The following is a 12,218-nucleotide window of genomic DNA, read 5'->3' as shown; positions in this document are numbered from 1 at the left end:
TCCCCACTGTTGGAAAACTGGTAGCTTGATGTGGGCGGAAGTGAAGAAACAAACTGGTACAGCAAGACAAAATGTGACAGCCAGTGCGCGTCCAGCCAGTTTGAAACAGATGGCATGCAGAGGCAATGCTAGGCTCTTCCAGGCCGTGCCAGGCTGGTTGTGGCCACAGCATCTGTCTCTGACATGGCACTGCCACGAAAGGACGGAGAACCACACATACAGTTCAATTGCATTAGACCCTTATTTTGTCCTGCTAAGATGGCCAGCAGCGTTGTGCTGCAATTAGAATGGCTTTTTAATTTAATAGCACGAAGGTTGCAGGTTCAGTCTTTGGTAGGGGTGGTCCACGAACTGGAGAAGTGCTGGAACAGCCCTCCACTGTCATCACTGTAGTAAGTAATAATTTAGTGCTCACTTTTATCCTAAGTGACAAACAGAACACTTACTACAGCAACAATATCCCTGAAGCAAGCTGGTTTAAGTGTCTTGCTCAAGGGCACAGTGGTGGTAATTCATGGATCATCTCTTGTGGGCCTGCAACCTTCAATAACTTAATCCTACATATTTTATACATCAATGCTGAATTTTTATAATCAGAAATACAGTAAAAACAATAAATATTGTGAAAAATATTACTATTTAAATGAACTTTTTATTTTTATTTCAAGATTTTATTTGTCACATACACAATTATACAGAGTATAACCAGCAGTGAAATGTAGGTATTATTTTAATATATTATAAAATGTGATTTATTCCTGTGATGCAAACCTGAAGTTTTAGCATCATTATTCCAGTCTGATACTTCCGAAATAATTCTAACATGCTGATTTTGTGCTCAAGAAACATTTCTTATAATTATCAATGTTGAAAACGATTGTGCTGCTTTATATTTTTGTGGAAACTTTTATACTTTTTGTTTCATGATTCTTTGATTAATAGAGAGTTCAAAAGAACAGCATTTATTTGAAGTAGAAACATTTTCCTGCCCTTTTGATCAATTTAATGCACCTTTACTAAATAAAAGAAAAATCTTACTGACCAAACACTTCCTAATATGAATATTAAAACCTGTTACACTGTGCAAAATTATTTTTTTTTACTATGTTTATAAATAAAAATGCATTAAAGTGAAAAAATTCTCTAATATGATTAGCATGTAGGCCCTGATATCATTTAATGTTTATATCAGAAGTATCTTGTCATTTTTCTGTATTCAGTGACTGATTGACTTAGCTCCGCTAAGAATCAGTTTTTCGACAATTTGACTAGATCTGCATTTCCTCCGCGCCCTCTCAGTTACCTCACGGGGGGTGCTGTGGAGTGTGTAATGGGATTACATGTTTTGATGACAGTGTGACTTTAGAGTTATTGAATCCCATTCATTTTTAACCAGATCCAGTCCCTCTGAGCTGCAAGAGAGCTTCTGTTATCACGCAAACATTGTGCGTAATGTGAAGTGCCTACAGAAGAGATCTGAGGCCACGGTGGCGACGTCAAATATTGTGCAAACCTACATGCTGTTCAGTCAGCTGCCTCAGAGTTGTAACTTTGGAAGCAAGTTTTCTTTTTTTCTGTTTGACTTTCTTAAAAAAATGTAGTCGGTTAGTCCTTCTATAGATGCTTGATGTTTTGCACTATTTGGGGATGTTCAGGCCTGGTAACAGCAGGTTCAATCCCTATGTTTGAGTTTTTGAAGAATATTTAATGTAAAATAAACTTTGGGAGGTACAAAATGTTACCTAAATACATTCAAAAGGCTGTGGAGGCTGCGTTTTGCTTGTGTTTGTGCCTTATTTTTCTTTCAGACTCTCAGTTCGTTCCAAGAATCTGGCCTCAAGGACGAAAACATTTTCTTCGTAATACACCCCGTAGTGTTTACTTGTAATAGCACCGACCTAGCAAGCAAGTATAAGCCAATACCAGTTAATCACTGACAAGAAAACCATCTCAACCTCAGAATTGACAAATATCACTTATTATACACTCCTCAAGGGCCGAGTGAAGAGGAAGAGCAAAGGAATGAGGAACCAAAAGCTATGGAATGAGATGCACCCTCAATCTCGCACAAATCGAGTTTGTGTGGTCAAAATGCGTTAGTATCGATTGAGCGAGGAGGCGAGATGCGAGATGCGAGTAGGAGGTGTGGTGCTCGCCGGTCCTGCCGTGCTTTGAAGATATTTAGCTCTAATTAAGTTTCTCCCCTGAGCGTCGGGGAGAAGAAAGAAATGAGATGAAAACCTCCCGGCACAGTCAGAGTTTCACAGCAATCAATTTTATTGTTCGAGCGTCAGCGCTGCTCTCTGCTACTCTGAGGGAACGGTTCGGTGCCCGTGCACGTAGACTTGAGTGCATCCGTCAAGTGTGACTGCTGATGTTTATGCGGTACAGATCACAGTTGTTGCACACTTGAGGAATGAGAGGGCTGCAGTTTGCATCATTTCAGCTTAAAAATGCAATCACATTGGATTCGGGGCCTAGCGCTTAGAGATACATTGAGCTTTGTTGCTTGTGTTGCAGGTTCCAGTCAAACTCTAGACCATGTTTGATCTTTCTGTAATACGTATGTATATATTTAAAGCTCTTTAAAGCTGCAGTCTGTAACCTTTAGCGCTCTAGCGGTTAATAAACAGAACTGCATGCGTCTTGCGGAAGAACGTTGTAGCCGGAACTACTTCTCTTTGTTTACTGTATGTCTATGACGAATCACACTGGAAAAATGGGTACCTACCCGAACCAGTCTAAAATAGTCAGAATATAAACACTTATTATAGGTGTACCGTAGTGATTCAGGACAAGCCAAAAACACGGTTTGGAAAATGGATTCATGGTGTACTCACTTATTTTTTTTTAAATTATAAATTTTGAACACAAAAAAGTTTCGGACTGCAGCTTTAAGGACTATTTTTTTTTTCAGTAGTGAAAATATTTTCATGCTAATTAATGACATTTTCCATTACGTTTTGTTATTATTGATTTTTTTAATAGTTTCTCATTAGATTCTCGTTATTGTAGTACAGTATTTCTTAAACCTGTTTTTTTATTTAAAACAAAATCATAAATTAATGTTAACTGAAAACAAATACCACTATTTGCAATAGTGTTATTTTAGTGTCATTGATATACTATTATATTTTTGTTACTATTTTGAATTTGTTTTGTCATTTTGTTGTTCTTTCTCTTTTTTTCATATAAAACTATATATGTCTTTATAGTTTTCATACATTTTTATTTCAGTTTTAGTTAATTTAGCACTTATTTAAACTAAAATAAAACGAGAGTGATGCCTTGGAAACTAGTGGAAATAAAAATGAATTTATGATTTTAATATTTTATTTAATGTTCATGTTTTTAATGTTTATTTTATTTCAGGTAACATTTTTAGTGTATGTTAATTGTATAGTATTTTTTTTTTTTTTAATGATTACTTTTTTTTTGCCCAAAATAAGACGACCCAGGCATGTTCTTGACAGGTTTTCCTCTAGATATGCAGCTTATTTCTATCTTGAAGAACAAAGTCTCATAATAATGTGACATGCCGAGTCGATCAGAAGAGTGTAATTTACACTTTTAATGTTTTCTCTCTGAGTTTATTCCTGATTTTTGAGTTTAAAAGGAACTCTTTCCTTTGTTCTCCAGCTCTGTTGTTGTCTAACAAAAGGAAATGCATTTGCAGTCTTTTCAGTTCAGTAAAATGCTTGAAAACAGATGGTATCAAAAGGATCTTAATGGGAAAGAACTGAAGTGAGATGAAACAATGAATAACAATTACTCTCGAAAAATGCTGATGAAAATGAAGCATATTTCTCTCTGTCTCTCTCTCATTTCCAGGTGTGTAAGGTTCTGAACATCACGACTATGAGCTGTTTGGCTCCCTCGCTGACAGCCGAGTACAGGCCGGGTTTGGATTCAGTCAAGCATGCAGACGAATTTGGATTCATCTTCAATAATGTGCAAGCTCTTCTAGTGTACAACAACACTAACTTCATGTACTACCCAAACCCTTATTTTGAGCCTCTCAGCACCAATGGCATCCTGGAACAGAAACCTGGCTCACCTATCATTTTAAAGGTATGTTTATCCTCAAGCTTGACCATTTGAGCTGAGAGCAGCTAATCAGACTGTTACTATATAAGCATATGCAATGTATCCTGAAAGATCTGTTATCTATAAATATGTATACAGAAATATTTAGTAGTGTAAGCTTTTCAAACATATCTAACCATCAATCACATTTGCTGTGTGTGTTTTAGGGTAAAAATCTGGTTCCATCGGCCTCTGGAGGAGTGAAGCTTAATTACACTGTTCTGATAGGAGAGACTCCCTGTTCAGTCACTGTATCTGAGTCTCAACTGCTGTGTGAACCACCAAATCTCACCGGCCAGTACAAAATCATGGTAAGACATATGCAAAAATATGTATATGTAAAATTTTTTGAACACATCCACATCAAATCTGTCTAGTTTTTCTGTGAAATATTTTTTAACCCAGATCTCAACCATCTTCATAAGTGGTTTGAAATCTGATTTCGGAAACACGTCTCACTTACACTCAGTACACAAAAGAGACAATATAGACATTTAGAATGTTACAGAAGATTGCTATTTCAAAAGAAATGCTGTTCTTTTAAACATTCTATTCATCAAAGAATCCCAAAGTCATCAGTTTTCACCAAAATATTAAGAAGCACAGCTGTTTTTAACACTGATCATAAAAAGAAATAGTTCTTGAGCAGCAAATATTAGAATGTTTTCGGAAGGATCCTGTGACACTGAAGTCTGGAGTAATGCCTGCTTAAAATTCAGATTTGCCATCACAGGAAGAAATTATATTTTTAAATATTTTAAAATAGAAAAAAAAAAGTTGTTGTAATCATATTTGACAGTGTTGCCATTTCTACTGTGTTTTATCAAATAAATGCAGCCTTCATGATCACATTTGAATGTAGTTAATAGCTTTTTTGTTCCTTTCTGCTGTTTTTGTAAAAGAAAACAGTCAGCTCTAATAATCTGATGAAAAACTGAGGCTGATTTCTGAGAACAATACCTCATGTGTTATGTTTTTTGCATGCTAGAAAAGCCCTTTAGTGCTTGTTTACTAGATTTGAGACCTGTGCTGTTGAGGAGGGCATTAAATATTCTGTTTAAACACTCATTATTTACTATTGTTGTACCGCTTGTTGAGGCGCAGACCAGACCTTCAGCAATGCCACAGTCTTGTTGCTGTCACCAGGTTCCCTAGAAACAGAAAACCAATTACTGTTAGTGCTGCCCAAAACTCAAATCAATGTGTATGTGTTTTTCTAGATTTTTGTTGGTTAGGGGAGTAAGGTATATTTTTACACTCTGTATCTCTGTATGTGCATCTTTATGTGTGTACGCATTTATTCTTGATTGATTCTCATGTGTATATATATGTGGGTTTGTTATCTCAGGTGCAGGTCGGTGGTCTGCATGTGTCCCCCGGCTCAGTAAACATTCTCTCTGACAGCCTCCTGACTCTTCCTGCCATTGTCAGCATCGCTGCCGGCGGCGGCCTCCTTCTCATCATCGTCATCCTTGTGCTTATTGCCTACAAGCGTAAATCCCGCGAGAACGACCTCACACTCAAACGACTCCAGATGCAAATGGACAACCTGGAGTCCAGGGTCGCGCTGGAGTGCAAAGAAGGTGAGAAAGCCATCACCCTTTCTCTATGTTGCGTTATGGATTATTTGTGTTAATTTGAGAGAAAATAATCTCATGTTTCATTACAACCATACAACATGACTGTGTGAGCCAAATTTACAGTGCATTCAACATATACATACTCTTAGTTAGAGAAAATTATTATGTTTGGGGATTGCAATACATCACAGGATGGATGTGAGGTGTCAAATGTTTTAAATATTAGAACACATGCTGTTAGTTGTGTTTGTTCTGTTATCTATTTCTTCCCTTACTTGCCAAAAACACAGTTTTGATGTCATATTCTTATTTATCAGATTGTACCAATTAAATCTTTAGTCATAGAGCAATGCAACATACATCAGCATTTGAAGGTTTCAGGTGGCTGACAGATAAAAGTGTTTCTTACACACAATGCAGAAGAGAAAGCATCCCTGACCTACGGTTAGCGGGTCTGAGAGGATGAGGTTTGTGTTGACTGATTCTGGAGCCGCAAGGAATTTAAAATGCAGAAGTATTAAAGGGGCAGATTGAGTCCTGCACTCCATGAACGCCTGCGAGAGCGTGAGTTAAGATGAGAGAAAAGGCACAGAGAGAGACGCCGGGCTGAGAGGAAGAGGAGGACAGGTGAGGGGAGACAATAGAGTGAAGGCAGAAGGAACGCTCCAGAAAAGAGAAATAAGGAAACATGGGGAGAGAGAGAAAGAGAGATAGATAACTCCCTCAGGGAATAGTGCTGCCCCAGGCTCTGTCAGAATGGACCCAATTAAAGACATCCCACCTCCAGTCTCCAGCAGCAGGGGACAAGCACTTCAGCAGCCTGCAATTTACTCTCTGTGTGTGTTTGTGTGAGTAAGAAAACCATAAATAGAGAGAAGCTGAGAGGTTATTTTGGTTTGCTCTCTTTGTCTGCCTCCAACACCCTTCAGGAACTTCATAAAAACCTCAAACTGGACAAAACAAAGTCCTCAGAGATGCTGATTAGCAGTTCAGTGGTTCAGTTTGTGACTACAGCTTTAAAAAAAACACATATATCATACATGTATATTTAAAGTAAAAGTTTCTGTTCCAGTTCATATTATTATTAGTGCTGTCAATATGTGTATATATATATATATTAGTACTGTCAAATGATTCATAGCAATTAATCACATCCTAAATAAAAGTTTTTGTTTACATAATATATGAGTGTGTACTGTGTATATTTATTATGTATATAAAAATACAAACATATGCATGTATATATTTAAGAAAAACATTATGTTTATATATTACATATAATTATATAAATTTATATACATGTAAATATTTTCAAAATATATACTGTATGTGTGTGGATTTATATATACATAATAAACACAGTAGACATACATATATTACGTAAACAAAACTTTTGGATGCGATTAATCGTTTGACAGCACTAATTTTTATATATTTGAAGTAATTTAAAATAAGAAATTATATATTTTTGATGACAGTTAAAAACATTTTCCTCTCTAAATTCCTGTTACTGTTATATTTCTTAATCTTTGATAATATTAATGTTATTGTTAATATATTAATTGTGATTTTCATATAATATTTATTTGAATGAATAAAAAATATTCATAAATTCAATTCATAAATTATATTAAAGCATGTATTAGTATAACAAATAATACCATGATGCACTTTCCATTTACAGATTTCGAATTTGATAAGAATGTGCTAAAGACAAATAAATGATCATTTATATCATTCTTTTAAATAATATTTTTTCTTGATTTTCTGGCAAAACATCATGGCCTGGACATTGAACTGTGTATTGAAATCATTTCTATTTTTTTCTCTACCCCTTTTTGTTTTCAGCTTTTGCAGAACTGCAGACAGATATTAATGAATTGACAAGTGATCTGGACCGGGCCGGAATTCCCTATCTGGATTACCGCACATATGCCATGAGAGTGTTATTCCCCGGCATCGAGGATCATCCTGTGCTCAGAGAGCTGGAGGTGGGCTGCAGTCTATGTTGAGAGGATTTATTTCATGAACACTTTTCTATAACAAGTTGTCCTAACAACAAATTTCTGTGCCATGTGACACAATCATATGCAATCACACTGGATGTTTAATATACAATTATATGGAATGGGTTTTTTTAACCATTGAGCCTATCCCAGCACAATACCACATAAAAAGAAAGCAAATGACTATAAAAATATCAAACCTAGCTAGGACATGGTGTAATTTACAACTTTTCATGTTGCGTGTGCTTTTGTTTTGTATTTAAATTATGCATTATTGAGTTCATTGAGACAGTCTATAAAAAATGTTTGTATTTAACAGCAAAGATGTTGTTGTGTGTTCCAGGTCTCTGGTAATGGGCAGCTGTGCGTTGAAAAAGCTCTGAAGCTGTTTGCCCAGCTGATAAACAACAAGGTGTTTTTGTTGACGTTCATCCGTACGCTGGAAATGCAGCGCTCCTTCTCCATGCGTGACCGTGGCAATGTGGCATCACTAATAATGACGGCTCTCCAGGGTCGACTGGAATACGCCACGGATGTGCTCAAACACCTGCTTTCCGACCTCATCGACAAGAACCTGGAGAGCAAGAACCATCCCAAACTACTGCTCAGGAGGTTTGCTATTCACTTCATGTTTCTGCTTTCATTTAGTTTTTCCATTTACTTTGAATGAATACGTCACTAACTGAACTCAAAGTTTTGTTGTGTTATCTTAGCCGGGCATAATAGCTATATTGATTCATGATCCATAACTCTGCAGTCCCTCAGTACGGCCCCATTGTCAGTGTCACTTATCATTTGTGCGCTAGGTACTCATAAAACATTCATGAGCAGCTCAAATCCACTTGTTTTTTCCTCTCTCTCGCTCTCGGCTGTCCTTAATGCTTTTCCTCCAAATTTGTATAGGTTTTTCAAAGTCTTTCCAAAGCAGCATGTCAACTAGAAGATTTAGACTAATAATGATTAAACAAAGAGTTGCCCAAGGGCTAAGTGCAGTCCACGGCCGCTTTCATTACAGCCCCGCTTGATGGAGGCCGAGTGTATTTTAGCTTTAGCTGGAGGTGATTTGTTATATCAGCTATACATCACACTTTGAGTATTCAAAGCAGACAGGCCAAACAAACACCACAGCTGTTCCTCTTTTGCTCTCTCTCAATCTCATTGAATGATTTTTGGTGTTTCGTTACGTGACTCCGCTCATTAGCAGTCACAGCAAATAGATGCAGGGGAAATGTGGATTACGCCGTTATTTAACATGACAGACGCTGCGTCTCTCTCATTATCTGCTGTCATTAGGAACACAAAACACTAATCCCCCCGCGCTGGCAGGCAGGGCCGTGGGGATCAGGGGCCCATGGTTTTAGATGACACTTTTTCCTTTTTTTTCTATGGGAATTTAGGAGATTATCGATTCGACATGCTCCTTTTGGTCTTGTTTGCAGATCCGTGTCTTCACTTTTCCAGGAAGCATCTGGAGAACAAGAAGCCTGTATTAGAAACCCAACAAATCTGTTGTGTTTTCATTTATGGCTTCCTTCCTTTTTCACTATCGCATTCGGCCTCATGGTTTCCTGTTGGTGTTACGGTTAAACGAACACCGTCGTTTCTGCAACTACTGCTGGCCTCCACTCCCTCCACATCGATTGGACTCCATCTCACTAATTTTCTTCTCTGTTCCTTTAACGGCATTACTCTGTCTCTCTCGCTCTCATTTTCTCTCTGTCTCAAGCATTTTGATTTCAATTGATCCATGTGAACAAACCCTGCCCTTCTTGTGACCTCTTTCTGTATCTGCTCCTCATCTTAACATTTCTCGGATAATGGAATACATCTGGAGCTTGTCCCACATCAGTGAGCAATGCATTCATTGGTGTTTCTGGATCAAGCGGGTCTTAGTTCCTGTTGTACAGATGAATTAAGTGAAGAATTATGGCACAAATTTATTCTTAAAAGCCATATTTAGGCATTCGGTGTGAGATCTTGCAACCAAAACACCATGACTGGTTACCTTTGACCCTTACCTATAGCTCCACTGTCCTCTTAATGTGTCATTGTGGGTTTTTTGTATTAATGACAGCATTAATTGAACATGGCTGACAAAGACGCCTCTGAAATATTTACCAGTATCTTCTGTTGCAATGGAAAAATGTTTAACATCATGTACAACATCATGTTTTATTTCATTTTTAAGATCGTAAATAATTTTATAGGCGTTGTTTAGGACAAAGCAACATTTAGGAATTTTTTTTCTTTGGAATTTAATAATGCAGAGTGTAAAAGTATATATATATTTTTTTTTTTTTCAAATACCATGCTACCCACATGAAAACCAAGCCTCAATATACAGCACAAGCCACTTGGCCACATATCCAACTCCCTTTTGCAGTTTTAATAACATGGGAAGAACCACAAGTTTTGCAGCTTAAAATCATCGTCACTCTTTGAGCTGACAATCATAACCAAGTGAGCTACTTTGATAGTGTGTGATCCTTCTACATATTCTTGAAGTAGGAACAAAGGACGTTCATGTGTGTTAAGAAAAATAATGAGTCAAAGATGCCTGTAGGGCAGTTGCTTGCAAATGAGACATCTTTTAAGAATCAGACAATATCAACAGAGAGACTAATTTATTTTCATAAAGTGACCCACTTGCATTTAATGATAAATGACTGTGAAAAATAACAAGGGCCTGTCTGGTCTCTGTGGTCATCAGAGTGACTGTACGTTTAATTTCAAATAGCCTGAAGCTTAGTTGGCGTTAATATTTGCTTATCTGTTGTTATTTTTTTCTTTATTTGATTATGGAATATATATGGAGACACAAGACTCAGACTTGTTCTGGGCTTCTGGTTGTGGATCAGCAGGGAAATGTTATTTTTTTCAGTGAAGACTGATTCATCACTTCAGTGGGAAAGCCACAATGAATCAAATCGCAGTCGCGCAGTGCGTAAAAAGGCTTTTGGTGGCTTTTTGCCATTCTTTATTGACAGAAACATTAGCGAAAAGACTGGAAATATACATGGGAGAAAGAAAAGGGGTGGGAGATTTTGTGGCTGGCTGCATTCAAACCTGACACAGCTCTGCATGTATAGTGCATGGTTTTTGTTTTGTTGTGGTTTGGCTTGGTGCGTCTGGTTCCGCAGTTCTACCTCATTTTTTGTCTGAAGGTTATTTTCTTGGCCAGGTAATTATTTGTTCTGGGTTACAGTTATTATAGAATATTTTTTGGGCTCTTCTCAAGCTTTTTGTGTCATCCACATGAGCACCACGACTCAATTTCACTAGGCCACAACAGCAAATTATTTCTTCTTGGGACTTTGGAGGTTTCTTATTTGTCTTTCGCTCCCTCATGTTAATATCTGTGGAGGACTGTGGCTAAAAATGGAACGGCTCCATGGCCTCGGGCTCTCTCTTGCTGATGTTTGTGTGTGTGTACATGTTTTCACCTAATGAGATTTGCAGGCTCACAGAGCCTCGGAATGGACTATTAGTGAGACATATTGTGTTATGTGTCGCCCCTTCAATGAAGCGTTCCTTTACCCGCCATAAGACACACACACATACACAACTCATAAGTACGCTAATAGCTAATAAAACCCTCATGTTCATTAATGAAACTCTGTAAAAAAAAAAAGGAAAACAAAAAGACAGAAAAATGCTGAAGGAGCATACTCTTTCTGAGCGGACGGAGGCATAAATACACAAAAGCCTGGTGTGATGAAGTTTTAGAGGATGCAAAAACTCATTTAGGTGCTCAAATAGCCTAGCTACTATTAACTTTCTGTTCATTCATTCTCTCACCGGGGGATGAACAGGCAATGTGTTTGAGCTTCCTGATGAAAGAAAATAGCGATTCAGTGGCAAAAGAGTTTTTTGAAGCATCAAATCAGCAATGAAGAGATTTTGGAGATTGGCTTCTGTGGGTCTGAATTATATTTTGAAGCCAGATATTCACTCTGAGCCTCTGCAATATGAAATGTGTTGGTGCGCCAGGTGAGTGCCCAATTCAGCTGTTTGTGAAACTAGTTTATGAGAAGCACTGAAACGGATGCTTCTAATAAACTAGTTTCACAAGGATACTGCATTTTAAAAGGAAGTAAATTTTGTTCAGTAACTGGTAATTCAGCCCCTGTTTGTAGGGTTTTTTTTGTCCGTCATCGTCCATCATTGATCGCTGATTGACTTAGACAGGAAAAAGACAGGAAACATTCTTGCAAGACCTGATGCAACCAGCATCAAACGCTCTGTCATTGTAGTGTATGTGTGTGTCAGAGCTCATAACTCACTCAGACTCACACACACACTCACTGAATGAATATCATATATGAATGCACGCATCAGTGCACAAATACACACAGGTTCCTCTCGCTCCTGCATCCAAAGTCCCTCAGCTCACAGGCCCAGAAGAAAACAGGTAGGATACAAAGGAAAGTTGACAGGCTTAAAAGAGAATATATAAACATGAAAATATTTTGTATAGCCCGCCACACGCGCTGCTGAATAAAACACACACTGTCCTTTAGAAGAACCACCGAATGACTGACGGTCT

General features: G+C 37.6%; 1 protein-coding gene across 1 annotated transcript in view; it reads left to right on the top strand.

Annotated features, from left to right (window-relative positions):
- Positions 1 to 12,218, top strand: part of LOC306860340 (plexin-A2-like) — a gene marked incomplete at both ends in the record, with an annotated part of 174,331 nt that overhangs the window by 134,480 nt on the left and 27,633 nt on the right. The window contains 5 exons of the mRNA XM_079401989.1: positions 3,832 to 4,071; positions 4,254 to 4,397; positions 5,435 to 5,669; positions 7,515 to 7,657; positions 8,016 to 8,284. Coding sequence (XP_079258115.1) covers positions 3,832 to 4,071; positions 4,254 to 4,397; positions 5,435 to 5,669; positions 7,515 to 7,657; positions 8,016 to 8,284 — 1,031 coding nt within the window. The remainder of the gene's footprint in view (positions 1 to 3,831; positions 4,072 to 4,253; positions 4,398 to 5,434; positions 5,670 to 7,514; positions 7,658 to 8,015; positions 8,285 to 12,218) is intronic.

Source organism: Barbus barbus (genome assembly GCF_936440315.1).
Source record: "Barbus barbus genome assembly, chromosome: 41".
In the NCBI taxonomy this organism is placed as follows: Eukaryota; Metazoa; Chordata; class Actinopteri; order Cypriniformes; family Cyprinidae; genus Barbus; species Barbus barbus.
Note: the sequence above shows the minus strand (reverse complement) of the source record. Positions and strands in the feature narration are given on the sequence as shown.